The sequence below is a fragment of the Rhinopithecus roxellana genome, chromosome 1, assembly GCF_007565055.1.
Source record: "Rhinopithecus roxellana isolate Shanxi Qingling chromosome 1, ASM756505v1, whole genome shotgun sequence".
Taxonomy (NCBI): Eukaryota; Metazoa; Chordata; class Mammalia; order Primates; family Cercopithecidae; genus Rhinopithecus; species Rhinopithecus roxellana.
The window spans coordinates 161,070,488-161,091,601 of NC_044549.1; the positions used below are offsets into that span (position 1 = coordinate 161,070,488).

At 41.9% G+C, this 21,114-nt stretch overlaps 1 protein-coding gene across 1 annotated transcript in view; it reads left to right on the forward strand.

Moving 5' to 3' along the window:
• The window catches only part of CRTAP (cartilage associated protein), a 33,358-nt gene that overhangs the window by 5,364 nt on the left and 6,880 nt on the right, over positions 1 to 21,114 (forward strand). The window contains exons 2-6 of the mRNA XM_010372963.2: positions 1,222 to 1,371; positions 3,971 to 4,142; positions 9,795 to 9,923; positions 12,339 to 12,484; positions 14,276 to 14,359. Coding sequence (XP_010371265.2) covers positions 1,222 to 1,371; positions 3,971 to 4,142; positions 9,795 to 9,923; positions 12,339 to 12,484; positions 14,276 to 14,359 — 681 coding nt within the window. The remainder of the gene's footprint in view (positions 1 to 1,221; positions 1,372 to 3,970; positions 4,143 to 9,794; positions 9,924 to 12,338; positions 12,485 to 14,275; positions 14,360 to 21,114) is intronic.

Sequence of the window (21,114 nt, forward strand, 5' to 3'; positions counted from 1 at the left end):
CCTACCTTCCCTGAGGCGGTGAAACTCAGAATCATTGGCCCCCATTCAATGGAGAGAAGACTGAGGGGAAAAGAGAGGAAAATATAAATTAATTTTATTATATTTTATGGTCATAATGTCATTATGTTCAAATCACAGACACTCATCATGTCCTGCCTTGTCCTGAGGACGGTGTGAGGCACTGGGAATCCAGACAATGAATGACACACAGCTGGGTCCCCCGAGAATCATAGTCTGATGGGGGAGATAGACATACCAGCTGAGATTGCAGGGTGGCATAAAACGTGGGAAGACAGAACCCAGAACTAACACAACAGAGAGGCTCTTAATTGAGGCCACTAGGAGACAGGGAGAACTTAACAGAATATATGGTCCATGCAGCTGGGGAATTTTTTTTTCCTGTTTTGCTTATTGTTATAGACCCACATCCTAGATGTGGTGCTCTTGTAATATGACATTTATTTGCTGCGTGAATAGATGAATAAGTGAGGAGGTTAGCAGAAGATCTGTAGAGGATTTGGGAAAACAATGTATTTGTCAAGTTTCCAGTGGGAAAGATTTGGTGCAGTCATGTTGGGTAATTGGAGGAAAGTTTAAGAAGGTGGTTATTTACAAAGGCATGTGCAGTACATGGAGAATCCACAGGGATAGTGTTGTGCCCCAGGGCTGGTAGCAGTGGGATATGACCACCCCTAGGCCAAAAGGGGCAGGGGAGAGAGCAATGATTGAAACCAGGAAGGAGGGAGACTCTATGGAGAGGGTCACCTGGAGAAGAGCTGTGACCTTCAATTAGGGGACTTAGCAGCCCAAGATGACTGTGCAGGGAGGGAACCAGGAAAGATATAATACGACCTTACTCTCTTCCCTTCCTCAGTGTCCTGTTGGGGCTCCTCATGGGTGAACCTCTTTGGAAGCCAGAGGGCAAGGGAGTCTGTTGTTAGAGTCCACACAGGCCAGCCTCCTGGGGCATGGACAGGCGTAGCCAGCGCAGAGTAGATTGGGAAAGGCAGACCAAGGCCATCTAGACAGTCACTTTTAGGAAATCAACACTCATCTCGCAGTGCCTGGACTTGGTCTTGAGGGGCCCCAGAAGTCACGGAACCTTTAGCTGGAAAAGTTATAGCTACACAAAGTTTCTGAAGGCCTGAGCAGATATTCTTGTTTTATAAAAATTACCACTCAGCATCCATGGAGTAGCTTTTATGTTCTTTGTCCTTTTAGGCAAATAATCTCCCCAAAGCCATCGCAGCTGCTCACACCTTTCTACTGAAGCATCCTGATGACGAAATGATGAAGAGGAACATGGCATATTATAAGAGCCTGCCTGGTGCCGAGGACTACATTAAAGACCTGGAAACCAAGTCGTATGAGGTATATTTGGATTTTTACGTGGCAGTTAGTGGCAACCTGGACTGTTAAAGAAATGTCTCTCCATAAGCAGCTACTGATAGCTAAGGACCTCTAGTGATTTTTGGTGACAATAGACATGATTGACTTTTAGCACAAAGTGATCCATTTAACAATGACATTTTGTATTCCGTGATGATTTTAAAAGCCATGTTCCCTTTAAATGCTATATTTTAGAAATATGGTCATTTAATCATTTAGTTTTAAGAGAGTAAAGACGTCTTGAAAATCATCTAAAAATGACCAGGAACACAAGAAATAGAAACATAAATCTCCAGTTTTGATGAAATGAGAAGGCATATGTTTTTATATACACATGCACACAAGCATGCCCCAAATATATTAAAGTGGAAAATAAAGACGAGTTAGGAAGGCTGACGTGACAAGAGTAGAGGATGCTTAAATCTGCGCATCTACGAAGAAGAGTTTTGATGAGAATTAGTCATAAGAACAACAATAAGAAAGAAGGATCTTGTCCTTTTGAGGACTCACTATTGGCAAGGTCTTCTGGAACTCAGGCACTGGGGGCCTGGGTAGCAAGCAAGGGCAGGGCATTGTTGAAAATGGGGATTTGGCTGGGCACGGTGGCTCACACCTGTGATCCCAGCACTTTGGGAGGCTGAAGTGGGTGGATCACGAGGTCAGGAATTCAAGACCAGCCTGGGCAAGATGGTGAAACCCTGTCTCTGCTAAAAATACAAAAAAATTAGCCAGGCGTGGTGGCAGGCGCCTGTAATCCCAGCTACTCGGGAGGCTGAGGCAAAGAGAATTGCTTGAACCCAGGAGGCGGAGGTTGCAGTGAGCTGAGGTCGCACCACTGCACTCCAGCCGGGGCAACAGAATGAGACTCTCCCTCAAAAAAAAAAAAAAAAAAAAAGAAGAAAAAAAAAATCCACCCTCTTTACCTGAGGCCTTAAGCTTGGTGAAAATTCTAGGTCCAAGGTGGGGCCTCAGATATCCCCATTCAGGAAGAGCTGAGAAGGAACTCCAAATGGAGGGTCTCATACTTATTCAGGGCCTTTCCTGGCCTCTGCAAGTTAGCAGGTTTTGTGTGTATCCAGGATCTCTACTTATTTCTTGGAGACTAAATTGCTTCCTTGGTCCTAGTTATTTCTCTCTCTTTTTTTTTTTTTTTTAAACGAAGTCTTGCCCTGTTGCCCAGGCTGGAGTGCAATGGCACGATCTCGGCTTACTGCAACCTCCACCTCTCGTGTTCAAATGATTCTACTGCCTCAGCCTCCCTTTACTTCTCTTCTAATTGAGTCTAATCAACAATTAGCAGAAAGTCCTTGAAGTTTCCACTATCTGGCACACGGTTGCCCTTCCTAGTAACTAGCGCTATGTATGGTGGCATTTCTGTTTAACTACTAATTAATTGTTGGAGGAAGTGGGGTGACAGACACCTGCTGATGTGGTTTGTATCTGTGTCTCCACCTAAATCTCATGTTGAATTGTAATCCCCAGGGTTAGAGATGGGGCCTGGTGGGAGGTGATTGGATCATAGGAGTGGATCCTTTATGAATGGTTTAGCACCATCCCCTCTGGGCTGTTCTCATGATGGTGAGTGAGTGAGTTATCATGAGACCTGGTTGTTTAAAAGTGTATGATACCTCCCCCTTTCTTTCTTCCTTCTTCTCTGGCCATGTGAAGTGCTGGCGCCCCGTTTGCCTTCTGCCATGATTGTAAGTTTCCTGAGGCCTCCCCAGAAGCAGAAGCTGCTATGCTTCCTGTATAACCTGCAGAACCATGAACCAATTAAACCTCTTTTATTTATAAATTACCCAGTCTCGAGTATTTTTTTTTTTCTTGACAGAGTCTTGCCCTGTCACCCAGGCTGGAGTACAGTGGCACGATCTTAGCTTACTGCCACCTCTTCCTTCTGGGTTCAAGTGATTCTTGTGCCTCAGCCTCCGCAGTAGCTGGGACTATAGGTGTGTGACCACACCTGGTAATTTCTGTATTTTTAGTAGAGATGGGGTTTTGCTATATTGGCCAGGCTGGAGGTATTTCTGTATAGCAGTGTGAGAACAGACTAATATACCTGCTCTCAAACTTATATTTTTCTTTTCGTTCCATTTTAAAAACCAGTTTTACTGAGGTACAATTTATTTACAATATATTTATCAATTTTAAGTGTATAATGCAGTAAGTTTTGACAAATACATCCAGTCCTGTAACTGCCACCATAATCATGACATAGAATATTTTCATCACCCCTGAACAATTTCCTCTTGTCCTCTTGTAGTCAAGTTTTTGCTGTAACCCCTGACTCCTGGCAGCCGCTGATCTGATCTCTGTCATAGTTTTCCCATTTTCCTTGATTCAGATTATTATCAAGGGCCTGCTACTTTTTGAATTCAACTAAATAAGAAGTGTATCCATCATAAGCAGAGCAGAAAAATCTAGATATAAAGTAACTCACTGATTGACTTCTTTAAGGGTCAGTGTGGCTTCAGAGCTAATGAGAGCAAACTTGGTGGTGGTCTTGGTTCCCTTTGAGAGTTCATGACTGTCTCCCTTCACACCCAGGAGCGAGCTTCACTAGCTTCTCCGTGCTTTTCAGAGCCTGTTCATCCGAGCAGTGCGAGCGTACAATGGTGAGAACTGGAGAACATCCATCACAGACATGGAGCTGGCCCTTCCCGACTTCTTCAAAGCCTTTTACGAGTGTCTCGCGGCCTGTGAGGGTTCCAGGGAGATCAAGGACTTCAAGGATTTCTACCTTTCCATAGCAGGTTGGTGGTAGGTCAATAGGCTTGCTACTCCCATGGAATAGTCTTCCTTAGATGTCTGCTCTTTGCCTGCATGCCTTCTAGATGCCTGGAGTGGCCTCTGAGGAACTTTTGAGATATTTATTAATGGGTAACTGAGGGTAGTTACCACCTGCATAGATAAACCTTTGACTTGGCAAGGGCTTCTAGTGAAATCACTGAGAGAAGGTTCAAGCACAGGCCTGCCAAGGTAGAATTCTGTGTCTGCCCTACTTACAGATTTCCTACAGGCATTTTGCAAAATAAAAATGGGCCCAGGAGCACCTCAGTGACTCACATTACTGAGATAACTCTGATGATGGCAATTTTCCAACACATACAAAGGTAGAATGAACCTTTAAGTGGCCATCACTAAGGTAGCTTTTTGAAATTTTCTTCTCTGGTTATAAAACAATATGTGCTCATTATAGGAAGTTTGGAAAACACAGAAAGGAAAAATGAAGAAAGGAAGAAAACATAAAACCCTACACATAGGTAACCCAGATTTCTCTATAGTGCCTAGACATTTCCCAAGTGCCTTTACTGGGCAGCATCACTCCAGAAACTGGGAAATGGCGAAGGGGAGCCCTTTCCCAAAGTGGTTTGAGAACACTGATCCTAGAACTGTGCCTCCCTGAAACGACTAGATAAGTAAAATCCGGACTGTACCTTGGATAAAGGTATCGTATCTATGCACTTGTTAAAAAGGTCTGGGAATGGGCTGAGCACTGCGTCTCCTTCTTGAAGAATCATTGTGCACTTTAATGGTTAAAGGCCCTTAGAAATCCTGCAGTAGAGAAGCTCTTTTAAAGTTATTGAATCCAGGGTTTTCGGTTTTGTTTTTTTTTTCAGTCACTTTTTATTCATTAATCTCTTTCTACAAAGTAGGGTTTTTTATTTTTGTTTTTTTTTTTTTTGTCTTAAGAAAACTTTTTATTATGGCAAATTTCAAACATATACAAAAATCAGAGAGAAGAGTAAATAAACCACCACGTACCCATGACCCAACTTCACGATTGTCAACTCATGGCCACTTGGCTTCATCTAATTCCCACCTATTTTTCCTCTCTCTTTTTTTTTTTTTTTTTTTTTTTTGAGGCAGTCTTGCTCTGTCGCCCAGGCTCGAGTACAGTGGCACTATCTCGGCTCACTGCAAGCCCCGCCTCCCAGGTTCACGCCATTCTCCTGCCTCAGCCTCCTGAGTAGCTGGGACTACAGGCGCCCACCACCGCGCCCAGCTAATTTTTTGTGTTTTTAGTACGGACGGGATTTCACTGTGTTTGCCAGGATGGTCTCGATCTCCTGACCTTGTGATCCGCCCACCTCGGCCTCCCAAAGTGCTGGGATTACAGGCTTGAGCCTCCGCACCCGGCCTCCTCTCATGTTATTTTGAAGCTAATTCCAGATGCCATATTATTTTGTTTGTAATATTTCAGTATATACCTTTAGAAGGTAAGGACTCTTTGTTTTTTAAACATAACACCAAGCCATTACCCCTGTAAGAATTTTAACAATCATTATTTGATCTCATCATTAAATACCTAAACAGTATCCCAGTCGTTTCAGAAATGTCATAAATACATGTGTGTGCCTTTAATTTACCATTTGTTTGAATCAGGATCCAGTTAAGGTCCATCCATTACAATGGGTTATCTTTTGAAAATTTTTATACTGGTAAAATATACATAATGTGAACTTTATTATTTTAGCCATCATTCAATGTACACTCCAGTGGCATTGACTACATTCACATGATTGTGCAACCATCAGCACCATCCATCTCTAGAACTTTTTATGTTTCCCCAAATTGAAACTCTATATGCAGTAACTCCCCATTTCCCCTTGCCCCCAGCCACTGGCAACGACCTTTCTACTTTCTGTCTTCATGAATTTGACTGTTCTACATACATTACATAAGTGGAGTCATACAGTATTTGCCTTTTTGTGACTGGCTCATTTCACTTGGCATACTGTCCTCAAGTTTCATCCATGTTGTAGCAAGCTAGTTATCTTTTACATCTCGTTTAATCCATAGGTTCTTCTGCCATATCTTTTCCTCCTTGCTGTTGAGGAACCTGCATTTTTGTCCTGGAGAGATTCCCATGGTCTGGGTTTTGCTGACTGTATCCCCATGTTCCTCTGTCTTCTGTATTTCTTGTAAATTGGTAATTGGATGTAGAGGCTTGAACAGGCTTGGTTTGATTTTGTTTTGGGGTTTTTTTTTGATGGGAGTCAACTGCTTCATAGCTGATGCTGATGCTTCATCAGGAGGCACGTAATGTCTGCGGTCCCTCTCCATCTATCTTTGATATAGCTAAGATACATATGTATTGTAAATCAAAGAGTATCTGAGACAAGTCTCAATCAATTTAGAAAGTTTATTTTGCCAAGTTGAGGATGTACTTGTGACACAGCCTCAGGAGGTCCTGACAACATATGCCCAAGGTACTCAGGGCACAGTTTGGTTTTATACATTTTAGGGAAACTTGAGACATCAGTCAATATATGTAAGATGTATATTGGTTCAGTCAAGAAAGGCAGGACAACCTGAAGTGGGAGGGGGTTTCCAGGTCACAGGGAGGTAAGAGACAAATGGTTGCATTCTTTTGAATTTCTGATTAGCCTTTCACTGAATATGCAGTTTACAGGAATAGCCATTTATGCTTTAGTCTGGCTTAGTGAAACAGCACAGCAAAGGAAGCAATCATATATACATTTGTTCCACATGAGCAGATGGATGACTTTGAGTTCTGCCCGTCCTTTGTCCACAAAACTTCCTTGTGGGCAAATTACAAGAGAGGTTTGTGGCTTTTTTTTTTTTAAATCTTTGTAGCTATCTTATTTAGGAATAGGATGGGAAGCAGGTTTGTCCTATGTGGGTCCCAGCATGACTTTTCCCTTTGGCTTAGTGATTTTGGGGTCCTGAGATGTATTTTCCTCTCACAGTATAGCTATATAGATATTTAGAGTTTCTTTAGTTTTTATTATTGTTTTGTTTGTTTGTTTTGTTTTTTGAGACGGAGTCTCGCTCTCGCCCAGGCTGGAGTGCAGTGGCACGATCTTGGCTCACTGCAAGCTCTGCCTCCCGGGTTCATGCCTTTTTCCTGCCTCAGCCTCCCGAGTAGCTGGGAGCACAGGCGCCCACCACCAGGCCCGGCTAATTTTTTGTATTTTTAATAGAGACGGGGTTTCACCGTGTTAGCCAGGATGGTCTTGATCTCCTGACCTCGTGATCCGCCCGCCTCAGCCTCCCAAAGTGCTGGGATTACAGGCGTCAGTTACCGCGTCCGGCCTTTAGTTTTTGTTTTTAAATAATTTCAAACTTGTAGAGAAGACAAAAGAATTGTACAAAGAACTCTCATGTACACCTTACCTAGATTCACCAATTTGTAACATTGATTGTGCCACATTTACTTTATTGCTCTCTCCATATGTGCTGTGGGTATAATTATTGTTATTATTTTATTTATTTATTTACTATTATTTTTTGACATGGATTCCCTCTTGTTGCTAAGATTGGAATGCAGTGGCATGATCTCGGTTCACCGCAGCCTCCACCCCCCACCAGGTTCAAGCGATTCTCCTGCCTTAGCCTCCTGAGTAGCTGGGATTACAGGCGTGCACCAACATGTCCGGCTAATTTTTATGTTTTTAGTAGAGATGGGGTTTTGCCACGTTGGCCAGGCTGGTCTCGAACTCCTGACCTCAGGTGATCCACCCGCGTCAGCCTCCCAAAGTGCTAGGATCACAGGCGTGAGCCACCACGTCTGGCCTATTTTATTTTATTTTCGAGACACAGTCTCACTCTGTCACCCAGGCTGTGGTGCAATGGCGCAGTCTTGGCTCTCTGCAACCTCCGCCTGCCGGGTTGAAGCAATTCTCTTGCTTCAGCCTCCTGAGTAGCTGGGACTACTGGCAGGTGCCACCACGCCTGGCTAATTTTTTGTATTTTTAGTAGAGATGGGATTTTGCTGTGTTGGCCAGGCTGGGTTTGAACTCCTGACCTCAAGTGATTCGCCCACCTTGCCCTCCCAAAGTGCTGGGATTATAGGCTTGTGCCACCGCGCCCGGCTGTGTATAATTATTTTTATTTCAGAACTATTTGGAAGTATGTTGCACATGCATTATTACTCTTTACTCCATAATGCTTCAGTGTATTTCCTAAGAACAATAATACTATCTAAATATCCATAGTAATTAATTTCAGGAAACTTAATATACTAGATACAATGCTTGTATTAATCTGTAGTTCATGTTGCCATTTTGTTAATTGTCACAATAATGTTCTTTCTAGCACCATTTTTTTTCCTGGTATAGTTTCCAGTTCAGAATCATGTTTCCTATTTATTTGTCATCTTCCTTTCGAATTCTTTAATCTGGAACAATCCTTTGGCCTTTCTTTGTCTTTTTATGCCAATGATATTTTGTAAGAATATAAGCTAATTACTTTGTAAACATTCCTCAATTTGGGTTTCTATGATGTGTCTTCACAGTTACATTCAGGTTATGTATTTTTGGCTGGACCGGTATATAAATGTCCTCCTCAGGATATCACATCAAGATATGTATGATGTTTGTTTGTACCCATGTTGTTGATGTTAATTTTTTGTTGGTGGTGGTAGTAAGTATGTAAGACTTCTTTGTTGGTGGTGGTAGTAAGTATGGAGGTGTGTTTTCAAAGTCAATCAAAGTGGAATTAATAGTTCAAAGAGTAAATGTTTCTGTAAATTAATTTTAGTGTTTTAAGGCATCATTTCGTACCTCCTACCAGCCATGTTTGAAAGTACCTGTTCCTCCACAGTCTTACTTACAAAATGTGTGCAACCCTCCTGGAGTCTTTTGCTTCTAGCTGCATAAAGGGAGAAAAGGGAGGTAGCCAAGGATGATGTGGGAGGTTTTAGGAGTTAAGCCTGGAAGTAGCATTCCTTGTTACTCTCAACATGTCACTGGCCATGACTAGTCATATGGCCCCAACCTAGCTGCATGGGAAATGTAGTCTTGGACTATATTTAGGTTCACCTTACTCTCTTTCAAAGGCTATATAGATTCTATTATTTTTATATACTGTAATTGATTAATCCTCATCCTATTGATTGGCATTTAGGTACTTTCAAGTTTGTTTGTTTGTTGTTTTAAACAGTGTTTATGCCTATGTCTAAAGAAAATTTCCTAGAAGTAGACAGCTGGGTTGGAAAATATGTGTATTTTAACCTTTGATAAATTTTACCAAATTGTTCTCCAAAAAGTTTGTTCCTGTTTTGCTTCCATCAACAGAATATGAGAGTGTAAGTTTCACTGTTCTTTTCTTAATACTACATTATGAATTTTTAAAAATTTTGCAATTTAGTCGTTTAAATTATTTTGGGGGTAATTGTATTTCTTAATTACAGAAGAGGTGTAGCATCTCTCCAATGTTTTTCAGACATTTTAATAATTTCTGTTAATACTATTTGGCCATTTATATAGTGGATGTTCATCTTATTGATTTGAAACAACTTTGTATATTAAAGATTTTCAGCTCCTTGTGGGTGTTGCAAATATTCTTCTTTTACCTTTTTCATTTGGGCAGGAAGCAGAAGTAGCATATTAAGAAAATAATGGATGTACTGCTCTGAAAATTTGTATGTTTTGTTTCAGATCATTATGTAGAAGTTCTGGAATGCAAAATACAGTGTGAAGAGAACCTCACCCCAGTTATAGGAGGCTATCCAGTTGAGAAATTTGTGGCTACCATGTATCATTACTTGCAGTTTGCCTATTATAAGTGTAAGTAATCTTCTGTGTCATCTTGGGTGAGTCCTTCTAAGACTGTAAAATAGAGGTAATAACTCTTAGCTATGGTTGTTGTCCATAGCTAAGGTCACACTGACAACTCTGGTGCCATGCTTTGCGCAAAAAGGCAGCATGGCTTAGTGATTCAGGGCAGAGCCTGTAACCACATTGCCTGGGTTTGATTTCAGCCTTATCACTTACTAGCTTCTCTGTGGTTTAGTTTCCTCATTGTGAATACAGATTGTAGTACTAACCTCATGGGATTGTCTTGAGGATTAAATGAATTAATAGATGTGAAATGTCTGGGGTATTCCCACACTGGCACATAGCAAACTGTGTGTTTGTTTTTGTTACCATTATTTCTCTTCCTCCTCATCATGGGCTTTACTTTTCAGACTGTTAGAGTTTCTTTTTTTTTTTGAGACTTGCTCTGTTGCCCAGGCTGGAGTGCAGTGGTGTCATCTTGATTTGCTGCAACCTTCACCTCCAAGGTTCAAGTGATTACCCTTCCTCAGCCTCCCGAGTAGCTGGGATTACAGGTGTGCACCACCACGCCCAGCTAATTTTTTGTATTTTTAGTAGAGATGTGGTTTCACTGTGTTGGCCAGGCTGGTCTTGAACTTCTGACCTCAAGTAATCCACCCACTTCAGCCTCCCAAAGTGCTGGGATTACAGGTGTGAGCCACTGCACCTGTTGCCCTCCCTTGATCTGAAATGGAAGTTTCTCAGTCAGAACGTTCTAGTGGACAATGGGAGGCAAACATGGGCGAGAAGGAAGTACAGGGTTGGACTTCAGAGGCTGTGTGTTTCGGCTTTTTCCTCCTCTCCCTGTACCTGACTTTGCCAAGTGCCACTTGTTCAAGCAGTGTGTCCCTTGGCAGTTCAGTTGCAAGCATAGAAGAATGATTAGGGACAGTGGCAGCAGGAATTCTTCTGCCCTAATGAAGAGCCAGGGTCTAGTGGTGGCAGATTTCTGGCTAGAATAGATCCCCTGGGTTGCCCCTTCACTCCCTCTGGGAGTGGCTGGTCTCAGGGTGCCCTGGGAAAAGTGAGAGGTGATCTTGGCTTTAGCCCTCCTTTCCCACTGTGATCATTGTGTTTTTTGTTGGGTTTCCTCTTTATCTCACCTCCCATCCTCTTCAGAACACAGGGTAAGCCTTGCACCCTGAAGGTCAGAAAAAGAAAAAGAATATGTATTATATAAATATAAAAAGCCATAAGGTCTTCTAGGTCACTGAGCATGGCTTGGTTCTAAATGGATAAAGCTAGAGCACTAGGTATTTAGAAGTATTCTGCACACATCTGGGCTCTGGCAGCTCCCTGGCCCTCTGAAATCCTCACATGCCCTGAAAATCGCCCTGCATAACGGAAACTGGCAAACACTTATCAACACTGGTAGACTGAGGCCTCTAGCTGTGCTTGCTGCTTCCCAGGAAATCTGCTTTCGGGGATCAACAGTATGAATGAAATGTACTTTCTGAAATGAGATTCCTGAAAATCTGCCCTGTTTTGAATTTTTCCTAGACCGCCTACCATACTACATTGCTTGAGGGCAGGTGGTGGTATTTATATTTGAAGAATAAATGCCCCTAAGGGCTGGCTTTAAAGTAGTCATTACAGGAAACAGTCACTGGGTGGCACAATTTATTCATACCCAAGCTTTGGCTACTCTGGCCAACCACAGCTTTAGCAGCGGTACTGTTGTGTAAATTAGAGTAGAATGTGCCGGAATAAATACGAGGGGCTTTGTTTCTCATCACCTCTTCCTCCTTATCCTGTACTCCCAAGACAAATCCCAAGCCCTGCAAAATCCCTCTGCTGAAGGTACTGTCATAGGTGGGCAACACCAAACAGAGAGATTGGAGGTGGGAGTTCCATCCTCAGGAGGTGGCAAAACCAGGCGACTTTCCAAATCCCCTCCAGCCCAGAGACTCCACCATCCTTTGGGTTTTCCAGGTCTGGTTTAGCTGTAGGGGAGCTAACCTAGATCTGGAGACTGTGGTCCCATCCAGATGGGATCCAGATACTCTAGGCCCCAAATGAGAAACCTGTTTACTGAGCACATCCTCCCTATCTCCCTCAGCCCCAGGACAATCCAGCTTTTTCCAGCTACTTCCAGGCACCTGAGACCAGCTCGGGTCACCAGAGCTGGAGGTGGAACATAGGCATTTCTCCATAGGTATGTGCCTAACTAGAACTAAGTTTCAAGCCTGGCTTCCAGGCTAATGTGGAGACCCCATCTGTGGCCTGCCCACCCAGGGCTGCCAGTCGGCCCCAGGCTCTCTGAAGGAACGACTGTGGAGAAGGGGCTTGTTCATATGACCTTTTTGTTTAGAAGCAGAACCAGTGAGAGGAATTATAGGGCCTGGTTTGCTGATTTCTTCATTTGTCTTTTCTTCCCAACCCCAGTGAATGACCTGAAGAACGCAGCCCCCTGTGCAGTCAGCTACCTGCTCTTTGATCAGAATGACAAGGTCATGCAGCAGAACCTGGTGTATTACCAGTACCACAGGGACACTTGGGGCCTCTCGGACGAGCACTTCCAGCCCAGACCTGTAAGTCTGGTGCACCACACCTTCCCTTTTCTCTTCATTCTCGCCTTCTGGAGACTACCTTGTACCTTAAGAGAAAGGGTTATTTTGGAAATAAAGGGGCTGGGCGCGGTGGGTCACGCCTGTAATCCTGGCACTTTGGGAGGCCGAGGCGGGCAGATCATGATGTCAGGAGTTCGAGACCAGCCTGTCCAACACAGTGAAACCCCGTCTCTACTAAAACTACAAAAATTAGCCAGGCATGGTGGCACGCGGCTGTAGTCCCAGCTACTTGGGAGGGTGAGGCAGAAGAATCACTTGAACCTGGGAGGCAGATGTTGCAATGAGCCAAGATTGTGCCCCTGCCATCCAGCTTGGAGATAGAGCGAGACTCTCTCTGAAAAAAAAAAAAAAAGGAAATAAAGGAAAAGTCATTTTTTTCTGTAGTTTTGCACATGTGTGTGTTTTAACATTTTACTGCTTCATTCTGATTTCTGAATCTATAAAAACTCTACAAATTTTGATCATTGCAGAAATATTTTACTTGGAAAGCAAAATTCTCTCATAATCCTACACCTTCTCACTCTCTCTCTCTCTCTCTCTTTTTTTTTTTTTGAGACAGATTCTTGCTCTGTCCCCCAGGCTGGAGTGCAGTGGCGTGATATTGGCTCACTGCATCCTCTGCCTCCTGAGTTCAAGCTATTCTCCTTTCTTAGGCTCCCGAGTAGCTGGGATTACAGGCATACACCAACATATCAGGCGAATTTTTGTAGTTTTAGTAGAGACGAGGTTTCACCTTGTTGGCCAGGCTGGTCTCAAACTCCTGACCTCAGGTGATCTACACACCTCAGCCTTTCAAAGTGCTAGCCACTGCGCCCAGCCTGTGCCATCTCTTTATCCCCTGCTTTAAAGGTATATATTTACTCATATATATAGTAAATATTTGTGTATTTTTATAAAAACAAGATCATGGCCGGGCGCGGTGGCTCAAGCCTGTAATCCCAGCACTTTGGGAGGCCGAGATGGGTGGATCACGAGGTCAGGAGATCGAGACCATCCTGGCTAACATGGTGAAACCCCGCCTCTACTAAAAAATACAAAAAACTAGCCGGGCGCGTTGGCGGGCGCCTGTAGTCCCAGCTACTTGGGAGGCTGAGGCAGGAGAATGGCGTGAACCCGGGAGGTGGAGCTTGCAGTGAGCTGAGATCTGGCCACTGCACTCCAGCCTGGGCCACAGAGCGAGACTCCGTCTCAAAAAAAAAAAAAAAAAAAAAAAAAAACAAGATCATATTTATATAGTCTTACAACTTTTTGCAACTTTCTTTGTATATTTCTCCATGTCACATCCATGTAACTTCTTAATTATTATCCTTTAACAGCTCCCTGGTAGTCTCTTTTGTGGATGGACCATCATTTAATTCCCTTGATAGGTAAACTCACCACTTAGCATGTGTTGTTAGCAAACCCCATTCATCATATATTACTTTCAAAAGATTTTTCCTAATTGATATTTGCTCTTTACTTGTGTTTTCATGGGGATTTCTATATGCCATCTTGATTTTCATAAGTTCATCTTCCACTGAGGGCTGGCCACTCTTTTTTTAAAAATTGAGATATAATTTATGTAGGATAGAATTCACCACTTTAAAGTGGTTCAGTGGTTGTTAGTATATGCAGAGTTGTACAGCCATTACCACTATCTAATTTTAAACATTTTCATCACCTTAGAAAAACCCCATATCCTGTTCCTCCCTCCTCCCAGTTCTAAGATGAAAACGTTGGTCCTGTAAACTGTTCTCTGTTGTGTCTGAACAGGAAGCAGTTCAGTTCTTTAACGTGACCACACTCCAGAAGGAGCTGTATGACTTTGCTAAGGAAAATATAATGGATGATGATGAGGTAAGTTTTCATGCTTAGCACATGTCTGGTGGCTAAGAGAAAATATTGCTCACATCTTTGCTAAAAATCACTGGAAGGCCGAGTCGTCCCTGAAGTAAGAAACAGAGGGGACCTTGAGAAGGACAGTTACTGTGGGTGTTTCAGTGACAGCCAGAACGCTGGCATGGGAAAGAGCGGCTTTCTAGGACACCTAGGCAGGAGTGCCACATTTCCTGAGAGTGAAACGGGTACGGGGCGACGTTCCAGGAATTCACAGTGGTCACTCTTCATCTTTGCACTTTATATAAAAACGGTGAATTTTTAATTGCTCAGCACTCTGAAGATACATGGATACTCCCACCCCAATTTTTCTACTAGACTATTGCTATTATTATTTTTTCTTTTTTTTTTTTTTTTTTTTTTTTTTTTTTTTTGAGACGGAGTCTCGCTCTGTCTCCCGGGCTGAGTGCAGTGGCCGGATCTCAGCTCACTGCAAGCTCCGCCTCCCGGGTTTACGCCATTCTCCTGCCTCAGCCTCCCGAGTAGCTGGGACTACAGGCGCCCGCCACCTCGCCCGGCTAGTTTTTTGTATTTTTTAGTAGAGACGGGGTTTCACCGGGTTAGCCAGGATGGTCTTGATCTCCTGACCTCGTGATCCGCCCGTCTCGGCCTCCCAAAGTGCTGGGATTACAGGCTTGAGCCACCGCGCCCGGCCTATTTTTTCTAAATTGCATCTTTAAGCATTTTATCATTCTCTAGAACTGCTTGAAATTCTTGATTTCACCTTACTCAGCTGACCCCTTTTCTGACCCCAATTCATCTGGTTATGGAGTGGTCATTTTGTGGTGGGGCAGCCTGGTCACAGAAAAGCCATCATTAGCGGTAGTATTTAGAGAGATGTGTTTGGAACAAACAGGAAAATGCTTACTGAGAAAGCTGGGGACATGTCAGCTATTGGAGCTCTGAGAGAGCTGTGAGCTTGCTCTGGTCTGATCCTTTGCTTTATAGATGAGGAGCATGAGGCCAGCAAGTTTCCTGAGCCTCCAGGTCTGCTCTTCCTATAGCCTAGTTTTAGGTGAAGCACCTCTGAATAAGACATCTTCATGGAATTTGTTTTCTGTCTACAAATAGGTATGGGATGAACTCATCACTGGTATTAAACAACTGAGCCTCAGTTCTTTATCTATAAAATGGGAATAATAATACTGCCCTCCCAGGGCTGGAGAATAAAATACTGTGTTGCATGTGGAAATGCTTTCTAAACTGGAAAGTGATGCACATGCCTGTGTCTTGGGTTGGGTATCCTTGAAGCAGAGCCTGAGACAGGATCCCAAGATGCCACCAGGGCCATTCCCCCATTCCCTAAAAGGAGGAACACCAGCCAGATACCAACAAGATTGGCCACTGTGGTTTGGAAAGTATAGCAGAGGCTGGGTGTACTGGCTCATGCCTGTGATCCCAGCATTTGGGAGGCCAAAGCAGGTGATTGCTTGAGTCCAGGAGTTCAAGACGAGCCTGGGCAACATGCCGAAACCTTGTCTCTACAAAAAATACAAAAAAATTAGCTGGGTGTGGTGGAGTGCACCTGTCGTCCCAGCTACTTGGGAGGCTGAAGGAGTCTGGGGAGGTTGAGGCTGATATTGCGCCATTGCACTCCAGACTCGGCAATTGGAGTAAGACCCTGCCTCAAAAAAAAAATAAATAAAAGGAAAGTATAGAAAAATATATTTAGAAAAGGTAGGAGGAGTTGAGTTCCCAGTTATCTAGAGGCAGGCTACTATGGATATTTTGGTATATATCTTTCCATTGTTTTTTATTATTAAAGAAAAAAATTTTTATAGTTTTAAATTTATGTTTTTCTATATATTTATTATAAACTCAGCTATAATTATGTCTCATGCCTTTTTCACTTGATATTATAATATGAGCAGTTTCACTTGTTATATTTTTCTAAAACAGCTTTATTTAGATATTATTCAATACAATAAAGTGCTCCTTTTTAAAGTATATAATTCAGTGGTACTTAACTATATCCACAAAATTTTGCATCCATCACCGTTATTTAACTTTAGAACATTTTTATCGCCCCCAAAAGAAACTCCATCGCTAAGTCACTTCCCATTTCTCCTCCGGGCCAACGTTCCCACTCCTGCCTCCACCTCCAGCCCCTGGAATATTCTAATCTACTTTCTGTTTCTGTTGATTCGCCTGTTGTGGACATTCCATATAAATGGAATCATAGGGTATGTGGTCTTTTGTGACTGGGTTCTTTCACTGAGCATATGTTTTCAAAGTTCAGCCATGTTGAACATGTTACCTGTAAAATTTCCTTTGTACTACCAAGTAATATTCTTCTGTATGGCTATATCACATTCTGTTTATCCTTTCTTCAGTTGATGGATGTTTGGGTTGGTTCCACTTTTTGGCTATTTTGAATAATGATGCTATGACCATTTGTGTACAAAGTTTTGTTTGAACATAAGCTTTCCAGTTGTTTTTTTTTTTTATACCTAGGAGTGTATACATAGGTATTGTGTTAGGTCATTTTTGCATCACTGTAAAGAAATACCTGGCTGGGTGCGGTGGCTCATGCCTGTAATCCGAGCATTTTGGGAGACCAAGGCAGGAGATTGCTTGAGCCCAGGACTAGCCTGAGTAACACAGTGAGACTCTGTCTCTACGGAAAATTTAAAAATTAGCTGGGCATGGTGGCACAGGAAGTGTGGCAACGGCATCTGCTCGGACTCTGGTGAGGTCTCAGGAAGCTTATGGTCATGGCAAAGGGGGAGCTGGCATATGTCACATGGCAAGAGCAGTGCCACACTCTTTTAAACAACTAGATCTCTTGTGAACTCAGAGTGAGAACTCACTTACTATCATGAGGAGAGCACCAAGACATTTTTGAGGCATCTGCCCCCTGACCCGAATACCTTCCGCCAGGCCCCACTTCCAACACTGGAGATTACATTTCAGCTTGAGATTTGGAGGGGACAAATATCCAAACCAAATCAGGTACATACCTAGGAATGGAATTGCTGGGCCATACGGTAATGGTTCAACCTGTTGAGAAACTGCCAGACTGTTTTTCAAAGTGACTGCACCATTTATATTCCCATCAGCAGTGTGTGAGAGTTCCAACTTTGCAATGTCTTCAACAAAACTTAATATTGTCTTTTTTATTAATAGCCATGCCAGTGGATGTAAGTAGTATTTCATTGTGGTTCCGACTTGCACTTTCTTTTTTTTTTTTTTTGGTTGTTTTTTTGAGACAGAGTTTCACTCTTATTGCCCAGGCTGGAGTGCAATGGTGCGATCTTGGCTCACTGCAACCTCTGCCTCCCAATTGATTTCTTTCAAGGGTACCAAGACAATTCAATGGTGAAAAAGTCTTTTCAACAAATAGTGCTGTAACAACTGGCTATTCACATTCAAGAGAATGATTCTCCTGCCTCAAGCCACTGTAGCTGGGATTCTCCTGCCTCAGCCACTGTAGCTGGGATTACAGGTGCGCACCACCATGTCCAGCTAATTTTTTGTATTGTTAGTAGAAATGGGGTTTCACTATATTGGCCAGGCTGGTCTCGAACTCCTGACCTCAGGCGATCCACCCGCCTCAGCCTCCCAAAATGCTGGGATTACAGGTGTGAGCCACTGCGCCCAGCTTGATTTGCACCTTCTTAGTGACTAATTATGTTGAGCATCATTTCATGATTGGCCATTTGTATATCTTTGAAGAAACATCTATTCAAATCTTTTGTCCACTTTAAAATTGTTATTTATCTTTTTATTATTGTGTTGTAGAAGTTCTTTAGGTATTCTAGTTATAAGTTCCTTATCAGATATATGACTTATAGATATTTTCTCACAATCTGTAGGTTGTCTTTTCACTTTCTAAATGGTGTCTTGAAGCACAAATTTTCAAATTTGGTGAAATTCAATTTATCTGTTCTTTCTTTTGTTGCTTTTGTTTTGTGTGTTATATCTAAGAAACCATTGCCTAATCCAAGGTCACAAAGATTTACTCCTGATTTTTACTGTTATGATTTTTATAGTTTTATCTCCTGCATTTAAATTTACAACCCGTTTGAGTTAATTTTATGTATGATATTAGGAAGAGGTCTAGTTTCATTCTCTTGAATGTGAATAGCCAGTTGTTACAGCACTATTTGTTGAAAAGACTTTTTCACCATTGAATTGTCTTGGTACCCTTGAAAGAAATCAATTGACTATAAATGTGAGAATTATTTTCCAGACTCTCAGTCTATACACTCATCTCAATTTCTATCCTTAAGGTTAGTACTACACTGTCTTCATTACTATAGCTTTTTTTTTTTTTTTTAAATTACGTGGACTTTCAACAAAGATTAGATTACTGTAGCGTTGTACTACATTTTGAAATTTGAAGTGTGAGTCCTCCAACATTGTTCTTCTTTTCCAAGAAGATTTTGGCTATTTTGGGTCCTTTATATTCCCATATGAATTATAGGTTTAGCTTTTTCAGTTTTTGCAAAAGGCAGCTGGGATTCTTTTATAGGAAATTCCACTGAACCTATAAATCTCTTTGGGTAGTATTGGCATCTTAATATTGTCTTCTGATCCATAAACGTGAGAAGTCTTTCCACTTATTTGGATTTTTTAAAATTTCTTTTACAGTGTTTTCTTATTTTGTTATTCGTAAACGTTCTATTTTTTAAAAAATTAAAATAAATTCTTTCCAACCCCCAGTATTCAAGCATTTTATTCTTTTTGATGCTATTGTAAATGAAATTTTTTTTATTTTCATTTTTGGACATATTCTAAAAGAATAGAAATACAATAGATTTTGTGTATTGATTCTGCAAACTTGCTGAACTTATTTATTAGTTTGTATGTATGTGTGTATTATTTTTCTTGCCTAATTGTTCTAGTTAAAACTTCTAGTACCATGTTGCATAGAAGCAGAGAGAGTAGGCCTGGCACAGGGGCTCATGCCTCTAAATCCCAGCACTTTGGGAGGCTGAGGCAGGAGGATCACTTGAACCCAGGAGTTTGAGACCAGCCTGGACAACATAGCAAGATCCCATCTCTACAAAAAATAAAAAAAATTAGGCCAGGTGTGGTGGCTCACGCCTGTAATCCCAGCACTTTGGGAGACTGAGGTGGGCGGATCACCTGAGGTCGGGAGTTTAAGACCAGCCTGGCCAATTGGTCGAAACCTTGTCTTTACTAAAAGTACAAAAAAATTAGCTGGGCCTGGTGGCACATGGCTATCGTCTCAGCTACTCAGGAGGCTGAGGCACGAGAATCGCTTGTACCCAGGAGGTGGAGGTTGCAGTGAGCTGAGATCACACCACTGCACTCTAGCCTGGGCGGCACAGTGAGTCACTGTCTAAAAAAAAACAATTAGCTAAGTATGATGGTGCATATCTGTAATCCTAGCTACTCATAAGGCTAAAGTGGGAGGATTGCTGGAGCTCAGGAGTGGGAGCGTACAGTGAGCCATGAGCATGCCACTGCACTGTAGACTGGGTGACAGAGCGAGACTTTGTCTCTCTGGAAAAAAAAAAAAGAAGTGGAGAGAGTAAACATCCTTGTCTTATTCCCAATCTTAAAAGGAAAAAGCATACAGTCTTTCAGCATTAAATGTGAAAATATGATATTAGTTGTGGATTTTTTGTAGGTGCCCCTATCAGGTTGAGGAAGTTCTATTTCTAATTCGTTGAATTTTTTTTATCATGAAGTTGTGTTGAATTTTGTCAAATGCTTTTTCTGCATCTGTTGAGATGATCACATGATTTTTGTTTCCCTTGTTAGTTAATATTCATTATAAACATGACTTTTTAGTGACTAATATTACATGATATAGAATTTGTAGAAATAGAGCCTTTTTGTAGGCATTTAGTTTGCTTCTAACTTTTTTGCTTTTACAAATAGCATAGCAGGGACTAAATCGTTTACTTCTTCTCTAATCATTTCCTTAGAAAAAATTCCCAGTGGTGAAATTCCTGGTCTAAGGCTGCGAACACTTGGAAGACTTCTGATGTATAAGAACAACATATATAGAAAGCAAATCGTAGATATTAGAACATGAAGAGATTTTTTACAGGATTCAGTAAAGCTCTCTCATGTCACAGATAAGGAAATAAACTCAGAAAGAGAGAGTGCCTTGCTCACAGTCACACAGAGGGTTAGTAATCATCTGATGAACACACCAAGCTTATTGCAGGCTTTAAAATTCCTAGGATTCTTGGACTTGGCACTTTCAAGATAAAAGGACTTTGTTGAAGGTTCTGGAGTAGTTTGCTTATTAATTGAGGCTTTAGAATTGTGAAAGAACTAATCCATCTCTGAAGAATGAACCATTTTCTTACTATATACCAAATTATGGCAAGTAATACTTTGAAATGAAAATATAAGCAAAATCATAAAATTCTTAGTTTAATCCTTCCATTTTCCAAAGGACATACTACTACTTTAGCTGCTGATATGTGTGGCATTCTTCCTTATTATCTTTCTGGCATTGAAATGTATATAAGCACTCCTGAAGGTCTACATACTGGTTCAAAATTTTGCAGAGGTTTATTACAGTTTCAGAAACTTTTTAAAACAGGCTGAAATAGATGCTTCAGGTTTCAAGTTCTGATGGTTGTTTGCTTCAGGAAAGTCCAAAGAAACAGAATATAATTTGTTGGAAGGATTTATTGAGGGAGTACTCTCAGATAGGAACAGAATGAGGGTCAGAGTAAGGAGCTCAACAAAGATGTGGTCTCAGCTGGAGTCAAGCTTCGCCTGCTCCC